The sequence below is a fragment of the Heterodontus francisci genome, chromosome 6 (genome assembly GCF_036365525.1).
Source record: "Heterodontus francisci isolate sHetFra1 chromosome 6, sHetFra1.hap1, whole genome shotgun sequence".
Lineage (NCBI taxonomy): Eukaryota > Metazoa > Chordata > Chondrichthyes > Heterodontiformes > Heterodontidae > Heterodontus > Heterodontus francisci.
The window spans coordinates 49,040,081-49,056,070 of NC_090376.1; the positions used below are offsets into that span (position 1 = coordinate 49,040,081).

Sequence of the window (15,990 nt, forward strand, 5' to 3'; positions counted from 1 at the left end):
TCTACCTAAGTCATTGGTTCCTATGTGCACCGCAACAACTGGATCCTCCCCCTCCCACTCCAAGTTATTCTTCAGCTGAGTTGAGATGTCCTGAATCCTGGCTACGGGCAGGCTACACGACTTTTGGAACTCCCGGTTATCGCTGCAGAGAACACAATCTATCCCCTGACTATACTGTCGACCTTTTCATATTCCTTTTCACTCCACCCACTTGAATGGCATCCTGTACCAATGTGCCAGATTCATAACCCTTTGAGTGAAGTAATTTCTCCTCATCGCAGTCCTAAATGATCGGTCCCTTATCCTGAGACTGTGCCCCCTTGTTTTAGATTCTCTGACCAGTGGAAACAAACTCTCGGCATCTACCCTATACAGCCCCTTCAGAATCTTGTATATTTCAATGAGATCACCTCTCATGCTTCTAAACTCCAGAGAATATAGTCCCAATTTCCTCATTCCAGGGAACAATTTAGTGAACCTTTGCTGGACTGCCTCCAATGCAATGATATCCTTTTTTAAATGTGGAGACCAAAACTGCACATAGTACTCCACATGTGTGCTCACCAAAACCTTATACAGTTGTAGCAAGACTACTTTATTCCTGTACTCCAATATCCTTACAATAAAGGCCAACATGCCATTTGCCTTCCTAATTGTGTGCTGTACCTGCACCTAAATGTTAACTCTGTGTCTCTCTCCACAAATGCTGCCAGACCTGCTGAGTATTTACAGCATTTTCTGCAATTATATGTTACTGGCTTTGTTAAAGTAGCAGACAGAGGAATGTCATATTAAGCATTCGTTCACTGATTCACTAACTATAATTTCTAGGCTTCTTTCTGTATGCTCAGTGTTTGGGATTTCATTATCTCAAAGTAATGCCGTGCAACAAAATTGTCCAATGTTTTTCTCTTCACTATTTTCCTCTTCTGAAAGGGCTATCAATGTTCTTCACGTACGAGTTTGGACTGGGAAGCTTAGATTTATCACTGCGCTCCAGCCAATTTAGCGGTAATAGGAAATCCGATTGTGATCCAGTTTATTTGATCCCTGACTACTTTAGTGCCATGCAGTTTTCTGCAATAATTTCGAGGAACTTTTTCGTGGAACTTTCAAGGAAGTTTGGGTGGGCCCATGAAAATGAGGCTGTACATCCCATTTCCCACTGTTCCTGCCTCATTTATGTTGGGTTGTGGGGCACTACACTGAAGTTATTTTATGTAAATAACATGTAATTTTAAAGAGGATCAGTTTATTCATTAGCTGTTGAAACCTTGTGATTATGCTATTTTCTTTTGGTCTGTAGCCAACTACTTTACCATCTACCTTTGTACCATTTGCTTTGGGACTGCCATTTACTCATCCTTTATCATGCAGACCACACTGGGTTTCCTTTTGGGGATTCTGCATTGTTGTTCATTCTTAGAAGAAAATGGAAAGGACAGAGGGCAGCCAGTCTGGCGAGGATGCATCAAGGGTGCTGGGGACGCAGTTGCTAATGCCAGAGTTTACAAGCTGAGGTAGTTCAACCTGCATTTGACCTAGGAGCAGTGGCTGCAGAGGCTGTAATTCACAAAGCAGGTTGTCACTCAGTTATACCACATGCTATTATGCGGGCCTGCAGCTCACCCCCATCATATACCAGTGGCTGTTCAATTCACCACCACCATTTACTTTCATGCTGTGGAGTCATTTCAGGCTGTCACTGGGTACATTTGTATTATTGACTAAAAAGCTGTGCACTGATGCATTGAGCAAATTACAAACACATTGCTTTCTACAACCAGAAATTTTATCAGCTTCCCACAGCAACATCTCAGACTACTGATATTTTGTTGAATGGCAGGATTCCCAAGACCTATGGAATCATAAGTGGCACATGTGACCATATGTGCTTCCCTCATCAATGCCCAAATGCACATCAACAGGAAAGGATACCACTCTGTGCGGCTGGTTTTGACCAGAAACACAACATCATGCAAGTGAACACTCACTTGTCACAATACCTTTAGGTCTGGAGGGCATTAGCTATGAGGAGAGGTTGGATAAAATCGGATTGTTTTCATTGAAACGACAGAGGTGGAGGGGCGACATGATAGAGGTTTACAAAGTTATGAGTGGCATGGACAGAGTGGATAGTCAGAAGCTTTTTCCCAGGGTGGAAGAGTCAGTTACTAGGGCACATAGGTTTAAGGTGCGAGGGGCAAAATTTAGAGGGGATGTGCGAGGCAAGTTCTTTACACAGAGGGTGGTGAGTGCCTGGAACTTGCTGCCGGGGGAGGTGGTGGAAGCAGGTACGATAGCGACGTTTAAGAGGCATCTTGACAAATACATGAATAGGATGGGAATAGAGGGATACGGTCCCCGGAAGTGCAGAAGGTTTTAGTATAGACAGGCATCAAGATCGGCGCAGGTTTGGAGGGCCTAATGGCCTGTTCCTGTGCTGTACTGTTCTTTGTTCTTTGTTAAGAAAGTCCACAATTCCAGCAGTCCTAACACCGAAGAAGAAGTGGCTCTTCAGAGATAAAATCCACCCTCTACAGCCTTAGCTGATGACACTGGTACATTTCCTCAGGACTCTAGCACAGCAGCACTGCAATGAAGTTCATTCATCCAACACTATCACTCTGGTGTCCTTACAATACTACAGGAGGCAGGAGTGAAAGTGAGTTTGGCAATGGGGAACGGAGCTCCACAGAACCTAGCTATAGGCTCAGATATCAGATGCCCGACTCTAAGAACACATCATTGGGAGGAGCCAACTCTCTAATCTGGCACCTGAGGCCTCTATGGCTGCAGTCTGGGTATCCACGGAAGAAACAAAGACTGCTTTTGGGGTTCTGCTGCAGATGTTCCTGGAGCTGTAATATTCTTCATGGTGAACTGCAGTGCTGCCATATGGTCTTTCTAATGTGCTGCTTATGCTGCTGGTGGACTCCTCTACCCAACCTGCCATCTCCAGTACACTGGCAGATACAGGCCCCAGTGCTTGATATTCTGTGAGCATCCTTCTTCTAAGTGCAGTAGCCATGAACCTCTGATCTCCCAGAGAGCCTAGTAGAGCACTCTGCTCCCTTCCAAATAGCCCAATAGCTTAACCATTTTAGGCCTCAGTCTTGGAGGGAGAGGTGGCTATTTTAGAAGAATGGGCTGGAGATCTACCAAGAATGTAACATGGAGTGAAGTGGCTGTGGCAGTTAGTGCCACATCCTAGAACCCTAGGACTCCTTTGCAGTTCAGTGATCGCAACAGAGCAGCCAATATGAGCTAACTGTTCCCTGATCTTTCCTGGCAGTTCCTTTTATGTGTGGCACTCCATAATTCATAATCTTCACAATACCAGAGGAGTTAGAGGTGAAAATGGGATTTGGCAGTGGGGAATGGAGTTCCACAGAAATCAACCCATGAGCTCAGATCTCAGAGACCCTGTTCTAAGAAGGATGATGGATGAGGGTCACAGTCATAAAGGACACACTGAGGACTGATGTTGAGGACTAGAGTCAGTCTGATGCTATCCACCGTGCCAATATTCAAAAAGGATTCAACATAATGCAGCATTACCTGGTGTAAGTGGTGGCACCATAAACATCTCCCTCAACAGAGTGGTCAAGTAGGTAATAGACTGAGTTCAAATACAGATTGGCATTGCAAATAAAGATAACACAAACAGCATGAAGAGTTTGAAGATACAAAAGATATAACTTAAAAACAAAAAGAAGAAAGAAGTTCTTCCTTTACTTAGAAACAAAATCCATATACACATGGTGCTGAACTACTTCTTAACCTGATTCTGCAATAGAAACCCAGTATAATTTTGAATCCATTTCAAAGGTCACTTTTTTGCTTGATCAGAACTACAGGTATCACAGTGAATTCTAGCTGTACTCACCATTCCTTCACTTGTATGAAAGACAATGTCCCTCTGAGAAGAAGCTTCAATGTTTCCTGCTCTTGCTTTGATCTGAACGCCTTTTGGCGCATCCATGCTCAAAGAACGAGTTGGAGATTCCAGTCTGAAGACAAAACAAGGTTATTTTTGAGAACTGATATCCTAGATTCACAGTGAATGTGACAGAAACCCTTTTTCCAGTCTGTAAATAATACTCTTAATGAAATCCAAATCAGTGTATTGAAGAGAAGTTGGTCTTTGTTTCTTTACAATTCAATTTAATCTATGTTAGCACATAAAATACCTATGGCAGCCTGTTTTTTGTTTCAGATCTTTACTGCAACAGCCCTTCTATACTGTGACACACAGATAACATTTATATGAGTTGCATATAATGCAATGTAAAACACAACAAACAAAATTTTATTTGCACAATAAAAGTGCTCTTGTGAAGTGCTGTTCTCACAAACCTCTTTCTAGAGGTATGTTATCCAATTGTCCTGACATTTGCACTTGGGAACACATGCTTCCTGGACACAAAGTACAAAAAATATAGGAGAAGACATTACTGCCAGGGCGTCATGCAAAGTAGTCAAGGTCAGGCATAAAGAGGTGGGTGTTCTTAGCCCATAGTCCTCATTTTCCTCCTATTCACTGGTAGGGTAATGGTACCTGAAGAAGTTGGGGCTAGACCTTGTGCCTGGGGCCCCCCTCAGTCAGAGGACCTGAAGAGGCCAGTGGGCTAGGTAAGGGATGCCTTCGAAGGCAAATGGAATTTTATTGTCCTGCTAAAGATCTTCAGGCCTGAAGGCTGGCAGCCAGTCCAACAGCCTTGACTGTGTTTCTACACCCATTTTCATGCACAGGTTTCTGCAAGATGACAGGTCTGTGCCAGGCATACAACTGGCCCTCAGATTCTGCTATAAGACCAGGACAGGCACTGGGAAATTTGGGTGAGCTGTGCCTGTCCAATGCTTGGGCAAAGGATGCACAAGAAAATCAGCCCTGTAACTTTAACATGAAGCGACAATGCGCTTACATATGGGATAGCACATGGCATCCTGCAGTGTGTTACAAGTAGTAACATTACGTGGTTGAGAGGACATCATAAACTATGAAAGAGAAAATTGAGCATCAATATTAATTGCGTGGGCAAAACTATGGCAGACGGAGTTCAATGGGATCAACTGTGAGGCATCCATTTTGGAACTCAAATTAAAATATTTTTTAAAGGATGAGAGGCAAGAAGCTGTGGAGGAACAAAGGGATTTAGGTGTCCATGTACAGAAATCACTAAAAGTTGGTGTACAGGGGCAAAAAGTAATCAAAAAGGCTGATGGAATGTCCTTTATCTCAAGGGGGTTGGAATTCTAAAATGGGGATTCAGTTATGTGGTCAGACTCCATCTGGGGCACTGTGTTTGGCTTTGTGCACCGAACTTCAGCAAATATAAATTGGCCTTGGAATGGGGACAGTGCAGATTTCACTAATGTGAGACCAGGACTTAAAGGGTTAAATTATGAGGACAGATGTGTGAACTTGGTTTGTGTTCCATTTGAATTCCAGCTCCAATTCCCAATCTGTGCTGAGGGGTGAGCTAATCAAGGTGTTTAAAATGATGATGGGATTTTAAGGGTACAGAAAAACTATTTCCTCTGGCGTGGGAATACAGAACAAAGGAGCAAAATTAGAACTGGGCCATTTAGGTGTGAAATCAGGAAGCATGTGTTCATACAAAGCAAATCTAGAACTCTCTCCCCCAAAAGATTATGAATGCTGGAGCCAACTGAAATTTCCAAAACTGAGATTGTTACGTTTTTGTTGTGCTGAATGTGTCAAATTGTCAGGGAGCTATGCAAGTATTTTCTAAAGGTCATCAATCAGGATGTTCTGGATAGATCTCCTGGAGTATCCCAGGAACTATTCCCATCAATGCCCTTGATGTGCTGCATGTAGTGGGTGACTGTCTGGAAGATTTACTCATGTCACCCCTCCCACCACATCCCCAACCTCACCAACATCACAATTCCTTTTTAGGATACAAATGGGAGAGACTCTCCATTAAAACTGAATTCTTCCCCATTTTCCAATCTTGTGATGCCATTTACCCCATTAACACCTGGATCTCTATTGAACTTTCAGGGCCTATGCGATTAAGATTATAAGGGAACTCGACCATGATTAGGCCAGAAAAGATAATGGAAATCATTTTACTAACTATCACAGGTTAGATATTAATATTAATCTTTCTTTTGTTCTAGTGGTCTCTGTCCTTTCCCGAAGGCTGCCCATTGCTGGGGAATTCTTCCGCATGTGCGGCAATCTCTGGTATCTCATCCAAGTAGCTCTTCATCATGGCTTCTCAACTGTGGGGGGCACACACTGGGTGGAAGTTTATGCTCTCTCCCATGGTGGGTTTGGAGATGGGGAGAGCATAAAATTGGGTGGCATGTTGGCGGAGGGGGAACCCGCAACCACCCCCCCCCCCCCCCCCCCGCTGAATTTTAGTCCGGGGTGGGAAGGCCTGTGAACAGCCTTCGTGCCCCGCTGCCAATTGAGGCCCTTAACTGGGTAAATAACCCTTAATTAAGGGCCTCTTCCCACCGCAGCTGCAATTACCCACGTGGCGGACGGCCCTGTCGCCGCACGGGAAGCACGACACCTAAAACTGTGCGGTCTGCTTCCAGGCCATGGGGAGTGGGTGCTTAAACCAGGGACCAGGCATCAGGTGGTGGGGGGGGTGCCTGCTGAGGGCCACCCCACTGCCCTTGCATGCCGAACCCCCTACTTGCCCCCCCTTCCTCCATGACACCCACCCTACGAGACCCCTCCCGCCCTGAACTACCTTGAGCCTGGTTCCAGTGCTGCTCCTTGGTGTCCAGTCACTGCAACTACAGCAGCAGCCACTGCCTTCGTGGTGTCACTGCAGATGCCGCCCTCTGATTGGCCGGCAGTTCTGCAAGGCTGAGGGGTTCTAAATCACACAGAAGGCTCGCTGCTGTCCAGTTAAGTGTCTGATTGGCACTAAATTTGGCGGGACTTCCATCCATGAGCCGGCACAGGGATCTTGGCGTCGGTTTCCCCCGATGTCGAGACCCTCGCCGCCAACACAAAATTCTACGCACTGAGTTCAATCCTGCTCTCACTCAATGGATCTCTGTCAGACTAAATTTCGGCAGAGGTGAGATCGTGGCAGTGTCCCCCTCCCGCCACCATCCCACCTGATTCTATACTCTCCCCACCTCCAAACCCGCCGCGGTGGAAAGTGTAAAATTCCACCCAATGTCTACACAAGCACAGTAGGTAGTAATCCAAAATAGGATTTTTGGCTGGCTTTTACATCCTTATGCTAAGGGAATTGAAGTATTTTGCAGCACACCGACTGCTGTCCTGCCTGAGATCAGTTAACTCAGCACAGAGTGGGAACTGGAGCTGGAATTTAAATGGAATATTAAAGCAAGTTGTTTTGGTTGGGATCTCCTGGTTTATACCAGGCAGTGTCTTCATCTATTGTGGAAGCTCAGATTTCCAGTTTCTATATATTATGGTGTATGAGAATTCTAGAATGAGTAAAGAATGACAACTTGTGAAAGGCAAAGTCAAATCAGTTAATTAGGAGTAGAGTGACAGAAGGGAATTTGTGGCTTATTATGGACTGTATGATACTATAGTGTGTATGCTAATTTAGAAAATATGTTTGTTCATATGAAGGTTGGCATTGCTAACTTGCCCCTGGTAATCAGACATGTTGGCACATGGATTTCTTGAGGCACAGTTATTTCTGCATAATGCATCTGAATCAGCAATAAGCAGTTGCATTTATATCATGCCTTAACATTGACAATGATCAGCTTTGCAAAGGAAAGATGCTGCGGAATGATGGGAGAGGCTGGTAATGGTCAGGGAAGTAGAGGAGGGAGAGGTGGCATGAGACAGCTGCATAGATGATCTCAATCTTAGGAGATGAACAAGCTCTTCACATTTGGTGAAAAGAAGCAATGATGAAGGGATGGGGAAAAGGAATTTGAGGAAGCGGTTTGTGACAGAGAGGAGCTGTGGGTTGTTACCTTCCAGAATGATTCTCCTACAGGAATGGAGGTAAATAGGAAAAGGAGCAGCAAATCATTGGCATAGGAAGGGAACGTTGAAAACATAAATCATGTTGTGGGAGGAAGGGAAAATAATGAATTGATATCTTTATTATTTATGCCGTCCGCCCGCCGAGGGTAAAATACCCATGGCGGCGGGAGGAGGTCCTTAAATGGCAGTTAGTTGGTCACTTAAGGACCTTGATTGACCAGGGGCAGGTGGGCCGTATCTTGCCACTGCCGCCCAACATAAAATTGCAGCGGGGGCAGGAGGGAGTTGACCTGAAACATTAACTCTGCTTTTCTCTCCACAGATGCAGCCTTAGCTGTTGACTATTTCCAGTATTTTTGGTTTTTGTTGCATTAAATCTAGGAATTGTTTATATGCAAAGTTCACTTTGTTTCCCTATGTAACAATAATCACTGCACTTCCAAAGAAAATTAATTCATTGGGTGAAGGACTTTCTGTTATTTTAACATGAAAAATGCTATAGATGAAAGTTGGAGAATAAATATTATAATACAAATTAATATATAATTTAATGGCATAAATAACTTCCATGTGAATAACATATTTCACACAAGTCAGAACTGGTCATTCACTGTAGGAACATACATACATACGAACTAGGAGCAGGAGTAGGCCACTAGGCCCCTTGAGCCTCTTCCACCATTCAACAAGATCTGATTGTAACCTCAACTCCACAATCCCGCCGACCAATAAGCTTTCACCCCCTTGCTTATCAAGAATCTATCTAACTCTGCCTTAAAAATATTCAAAGACTCTGCTTCCACCACCTTTTGAGGAAGAGAATTCCAAAGTCATGACCCTCTGAGAGAAAAAATTTCTCCTCATCTCTGTCTTAAATGGGCGACCCCTTATTTTTAAACAGTGACCCCTAGTTCTAGATCCTCCCACAAGAGAAAGCAAAAATTTAAAGCCTGATTTTAACTCAAAGAGTTTTGGACAGGTAGGTAGCAGTATGAGTTAAAAACTCAAGCTGCTGCTCCAGAAGTGAGGCCTGGGGTATTTTAACTCTCATGCCTCATGTAAAACCTGACTTTCCACCTGTTGTGGGTAGCAGCAGAAAATCCAGAGGCCCATCCACTGGGGTCCCACAATCGAGAAGGGGAAGGTGAATCAAAGGACTAAAGGGTACACTCAGCTTTCCTGGTGGGACCCCCAGGAAATTTAAAATAAAAAGCAGTTTGGTCCTCTTCTAACTTTGATCCTCTTCCCTGTTGTCTTCACCTGGCAGAAAAGCTGGATTTATGCTCAAGCTGTCGAGTTAAAATTGTAGTTGGATCCCAACTGCTTCATCAGGACATGACATGCATAAGAAGAATCCTTCCTACTTTGGGCCGGTGTCCTTGCTGCCTGCTCAGTAGCAGGTTAGAATTGGGAATAATCAGCTCCTGACAGCTCCAGGTGGGCAAGTATCCTGGGCAATTTTAATTCCACATCCCATGGTTTCTAACAGGAGGGTAGAGTTAAAATCACCCCTCAATGCTGTATTCCTGAATTATTTGTCTTTGGATTCCAACTGAAGTTGTGTGCCATGGAATACAAAAAGATGTAACTCAGACAAGATTAAAGCAGTTTATCATATCGTCAGGTGTGGGTGGGGTGGGAGACTGTTACTGAAAGATTCTCTTACGATACATTATAACATTATTTACTCTATTGCACATATTCTAATCAGAGAAGCTTACCCGCAATTGCATGCTCCAGGGAGAAGTTTCTTTATTTCACTTATATGAAAACTTCACCTGCTGTGAGTAATGGACTTTTATACATGTGTCAAAGGATATTGGAAACTCAGTCTTACTTTTAGATATGCTCATATAATGTGAGAATCACTGTTCCCAGTTTATATTTCCAGATTCTGCTAATGGAAGGTATGTGGAGGAAACTTAAGATCTCGGCGTGCAGATGCATCAATCTTTAAAGGCGGGAGGGAAGATAGAACAGGTCATAAGAAGACAAATGAGATTCTGGATTTTATATCTTGGGTCATTGTGTATATCAGTAAGGTTGTAGTATTGTCTTCAGTTCTGGAAACTTTGGGGTAAATTTTCTTCTTTACCACATGAGCGGTGTGCTGGCGGGGTGGATCACATACCTGTTGTTGAAGCTATCCAATATTTATTCCATAGAAAGTAACAGAATGAAAGTCAGGCTTCAAACAGAAGACGAGGACAAGTTTTGGACCATCTCAAAAGCGGAATTCAGAAGGATAGTCAGCATTTACTGGCCTATTAATTTGGCAGTGACCCCCATGCAAGATACTTGTTCATGGTGGGGGCCGATATTGGGCCTCAGTCCTCATTTAGATAGCAACGTTGCTGCAGGAGGAAGCCAAGAAGGTAAGTGGTGGAAGATCGGGCCACTGTTGGTGGTGCAGCGGTCCACAGGTAAGTGATGGCCTCACTGGGGTGGGAAGGATACTACTCCATCCAATTTAGGCTAATTTGGTTAATAGCAACATGACCCACTAATGTGGGAAACACAGCTTATAGTTTATTGCTCTGCTTTTAAGAAGACTGGAGAAGAACATGGGAGTATGTGCAAAGATTCGGTTCAGGTCACAAAGAGCTACACCTCTGGGTTATACTGCCATATATTTAGATATCAGGCAGTAAGGGCACACCTCTAAAGTTAAGGGGTGTAACTTTAATTTCTGTAGATCTGCCTGTAGTGGCGCTATGGGGGTTTAGTGCCCTTTTATTGGGATGTGCTGCACTGTCAGGTGTGTCTGACTGGCTGAGGTGATGCCAGAATGTCTAATTTGGACGACACTGGTCCAGGCAATGAATTTGTGCGTCATTCTACAAAGAACAAGCGCTCAGATGCACTAATGCCTTCAGTGCTGCAGTAATTATGGAACCCTCCCTCTGCCCTGGTAGTCCATGTTTAAATTGCAGGAATATTATTTGGTGCAGCTTCCCTTTAAGAGTGACAGACTCCCTTTAAGAAGAGCAGGCTGACTGCACCATGTGCAACTAACAAAATGCTGATTGGCCCCCTGTTTAGTGCAGAGGCAGTCAGCAGCAAGGCAGATGTTCAGTCCTACACTATAATCATTTTTTTTAGTTCTTTTATGGGATGTGAGTGTCACTGGCAAGCCCAGCATTTGTTGCCCATCCTAATTTCCCTTGCGAAGGTGGTGGTGAGCCACCTTCTTGAACCACTGCAGTCCATGTGGTGGAGGTACACCTACAGTGCTGTTAGGGAGGATGTTCCAGGTTTTTGACCCAGTGACAGTGAAGTAACGGCGATATAGTTCCAAGTCAGGTTGGAGTGTGACTTGGAGGGGAACTTGTAGGTGGTGGTGTTCTCATGCATCTGCTGCCCTTGCCCTTCTAGTTGGTAGAGGTTGCAGGTTTAGAAGGTGCTGTCAGAGGAGGCTTGGCAAGTTGCTGCAGTGCATCTTGTATATGGTACACATTGCTGCCACTGTGGGTTGGTGGTGGAGGGAGTGAATGTTAAAGGTGGTGGATGGGGTTCTGACTAAGTGGGCTGCTTTGTCCAGGATGGTGTCAAGCTTCTTGAAGCTTGTTGTTGGAGCTGCACTCATCCGGGCAAGTGGAGAGTATTCCATCACACTCCTGACTTGGGCCTTGTAGACAGCTTTGGGGTGTCAGGAGGTGAGTTGCTCTTGTAGCCATAGTATTTATATGGCTGGTCCAGTTCAGTTTCTGGTCAATGGTAACCCACAGGATGTTGATTGTGCAGGATTCAGCGATGGTAATACTACTGAACGTCAAGCGGAGATGGTTAGATTCTCTCTTATTGGTGATGGCCATTGACTGGCACTTGTGTGGCACAAATGTTACTTGCCACTTATCAGCCCAAGACTGAATGTCATCCAGGTCTTTCTGCATGTTGTCTTGGGCTGCTTCAGTACCTGAGGAGTTGCAGATGGTACTGAACTTTGTGCAACCATCAGCGAACATCCCCACTTCTGACCTTATGATGGAGGGAAGGCCTTTGATGAAGCAGCTGAAGGTGGTTGGGCCTAGGACACTACTCGTTGATGCCACACTAGGTCAAATGCTGCCTTGATGTAAGGGGCAGTCACTTGCACCTCACCTCTGGAATTCGGTTCTTTTGTCCATATTTGGGCCAAGACTGTAACAAATCCTGGTGTTGAGTGCCACTGGAGGAACCCAAACTGAGCACTGGTGAACAGGTTATTGCTAATTAAGTGCCGCTTGATAGCACTATCAATGACAGCTTCTATCACTATGCTTATGATTGAGAGTACACTGATGGGGCAGTAATTGGCAGGGTTGAATTTGTCCTGCTTTTTGTGGACAGGACATGCCTGGGCAATTTTCCACTTTGTCAGGTAGGTGTCAGTGTTGTAGCTGTACTGGAACAGATTGGCTTCGGGCGCAGCTAGTTCTACAGCACAAGTTTAGATTAGATTAGATTAGAGATACAGCACTGAAACAGGCCCTTCGGCCCACCGAGTCTGTGCCGACCATCAACCACCCATTTATACTAATCCTACACTAATCCCATATTCCTACCAAACATCCCCATCTGTCCCTATATTTCCCTACCACCTACCTATACTAGCGACAATTTATAACGGCCAATTTACCTACCAACCTGCAAGTCTTTTGGCTTGTGGGAGGAAACCGGAGCACCCGGAGAAAACCCATGCAGACACAGGGAGAACTTGCAAAGTCTTCAGTACTGCAGTAGGTGTTGTAAAGGCCCTGAGACTTTGCTGTATCCGTTGCCTGTCGGCGTTTCTTGACATCATGTGGAGTGAATCAAATTGGGCAGGATTTTATGCTGCCCTTGGAGATGGACACGGGCAAGGGGTGCAAAGAAAAAGCAGAGGGTGCTGCTCGCAACGTTGCCTGGGCCCCCTGCCATTTTGTCATGGGCCGGGAAGGCCGAGAATGGCCTTCCTGCCCAGGCCAATTGAGGGCCTTTAGTGGCCCTTATGCTGCCAGGTAAAGGCTAGTGGCCTCCTAGTGGGGTCGGCGGGGGGATCTTTCCTTTGGAGGCAATCCAAGGCCTCTGGAGCACCCCCCCCACCCCCCGCAGTGGTGATCACCCCCCTCACCCCTGGGAAGACCCCCTCCCAATCTCACCAATCCCCTCCACCCCCAACCCCATCGCTGGAATGGCCCCAGTGACCCTGACCCCACTTACCTCTCCTGGGATCTTTTCTTCTCTGCTCCCAGTATTGCTGCCAGTACTGCAAAGCTGCAAACCTTCCAATTGGTTGGGAGCTCTTGGCAGGAGCTTGTCCTTTTAAGGGATGTTGTCCCTGGCGGTGGGCAATTAATTGGATGCCCGCTGTCAAATAGCTCGGGAGGTCTGACGGAGGGCTGAGGCGGTTCTCCCCTCTGCCTTCTGACCCGCTGCTGGGACTCCCATTGCCAGAATAAAATATGGCCTGTTGTCTGAAGACTGGCTTCTATGATGTACGAAATTCAGGAGGAGGCTGAAATGGATCATCTGCTTGGCACTTCTGGCTGACGATTATTGTAAATACGTTAGCCTTTGCAATGATATGCTGGGCTCTGACGTCATTGAGGATAGGGATGTTTTGGAGCCTCTTCCTCCAGTTAAATTGTCCACCACCATTCACAAATGGATATGGTGGTTTGCTACTTCTGCTGTTTAGCATGCATATAGTCTTGAGTTATCGCTTCACCAGGTTGGCACCACATTTTTAGGTATGCCTAATATGAGAAATGTAGAAATAACTTTCTGCAAGGAATCCAATTTTAAAGCTATTATTGGTTATGTCGTAACTAGCAATTTGTGTAGGGTGTATAATCTTTTCATTATGTATGTAGGAATATTAAAAAGCTACAAATCTTCATGAATATGTATTATGTAAACTCTAGCTATGCATGCTTCTATTTTGGGTCAGTTACCAGATACCAAGTTTTGAAAATAATAATTTTCAGACTTTACAGTAGAGTACAGACTCCTTAAGATGGAAAACTAGCTCATGGGAAAATAACTCAACAGTATATGTTCTGACAGCTGGTCAGCTCTCCACGTCAATGAAGTTTAATTAAACCAAGGAAGATAAGTCCGTTTCTTATATCTAAAAAAAATTAAAATCTGAGCAGAGTCACAACAAATGGCTCTAAAGTATTTCATTACATTTTTAAATATTATTTGTGCCTTCCATATGGATATAAACTATTCAAGAAAAAGCACAAAAATGTTATTCATGCGAGAGATAGGCCTTCATGATCAGCCATTCCATTCTAAATGAGCATCTGCAAATTCATTGTACTTTGTAATTCTCATGGATTTATCAGGAGTAAATTTGACAAATATCTAATAATAACTACAAAACAATAACTCTGCTTTTCTGTCCACAGATGGTGCCTGACCCACTGCGTAGTTCCAGCATTTTCTATTTGTGTTGCATTCTTTATGGGAGTTTGTAGTCATTTTCAATTGGCTACTGCACAGTTTACAAATGAATGCTGGAGACAAAGTGCAATGAACAAGCAATTAATCAATTGAGGGATTGTTTGAGCGGAGCTGAACGGGGCTGGTCAGTTTTACCTCTCGTCTTTCATCAATGTAAGCAGCAGTTGCAGGACACAGGGGACAGCAGGCACGTGGGCAGGGGCGGGACAAGGTTGGCGGTGATTGACGATGGCTGGGTGGCCTGAAAGAATGTAATGGCAGGTAATCACACTTTAAAAAGGTGTGAATATCTGCTTGAACTTCCTGTAATAGTGACCATATTTAATATGGTTTAAACAATATGGGTGGCTGTCCGGGTTAAGTGGTGACACAGCAAGTGGTGGGGACCATGTCTAAAGTTAATACACTGCAAAGACCTACAATGTTGCTTAAATTCAAAGAGAAGCATAGATGTACTGAACCTGTGCCAGACTGAGACTGCCTGATGCCACACATTTGTAGTTAGGAGCAATCTGCACGTATCTAATTCGATGGAGCCTGATATTGGGTTGTTTTAATTCAAGAGTTATTCAAGCCTGTTCTGGCGTTTTTGGTACAGACATCAGGAAGTATTTATTTATACAGAAAGCAATCAAGATTTGGAAAATCTTGCCTCGAACAGCAGGTGAGGCCAGGACAATGGAACCTTTTAAGAAATAAGTAGATGCTGTAATGGAGGACAGTGCCATGCCATAGTGGTGGTCTGCCCAGGGGCAGGTCCTCTGCTCTTTTCCTCCACGCAGGACAGATGAGCATGACTAAGGAAGTGGGTTTATGAAGTGGTTTCCCGTTGCCTTCCTCAGACTGCAACGGGAATTGAACCCGTGCTGTTGACATTGTTCTGAACCACAAGCTAGCCAAATAGCCAACTGCACTAACTGGTCCCCCTCAATGGGGCATAGTAGGGATCCAAATTTGACAATGGGACAACCAACTGGCAAAGCTTGTTTGCTGGCCTCTAATGGTGCCAATGGGAGGTCTGGGTCATTTTGAGGACCAAGTCTCATACCACACCCTTGGAGGACTGCAGGCAGAAAACAAAGGCTTCAGGAAAGCTTGCTGGCTTGGTCAGGCCCAATATCAGGCACAAGAACACAAGAAATAGCAGCAGGAATGGATCATATGCCCTATTGAGCCTGCTCTGCATTCAATACGATCATGGCTGATCTTAGGCTTCAACTCCACTTTTCCGCCTGCTCGCCATATCCCTTGATTCCCTGAGAGACCAAAAACCTGTCTATCCCAGCCTTAAATGTATTCAATGATGGAGCATCTACAACCCTCTGGGGGAGAGAAATCCAAAGATTCGTAACCCTTTGAGTAAAGTAGTTTTTCCTCATCTCAGTCCCAAATGATTGGCCCCTTAACCTGAGACTGTGCCCCCGTGTTTTAGATTCCCTGATCAGCGGAAACAATTTCTCAGTGTCTACCCTATCCAGCCCCCTTAGAATCTCAATTCTGCACTACCAACGACAGTTAATTTTGACTCCTGGGTTTCGTGTCTCCAAGCTGCACAGCAGGTGTGATATGCACCCACATAACATAATCTCAAT

General features: G+C 44.8%; 1 protein-coding gene across 5 annotated transcripts in view; it reads right to left on the reverse strand.

The window, feature by feature from the left end:
- Nucleotides 1-15,990, reverse strand: part of sgcg (sarcoglycan, gamma) — a 702,223-nt gene that overhangs the window by 6,997 nt on the left and 679,236 nt on the right. For all 5 annotated transcript variants that reach the window (XM_068033637.1, XM_068033635.1, XM_068033636.1 and 2 more), the window contains one exon: nucleotides 3,890-4,013. In XM_068033637.1, the coding sequence (XP_067889738.1) occupies nucleotides 3,890-4,013 (124 nt within the window). The remainder of the gene's footprint in view (nucleotides 1-3,889; nucleotides 4,014-15,990) is intronic.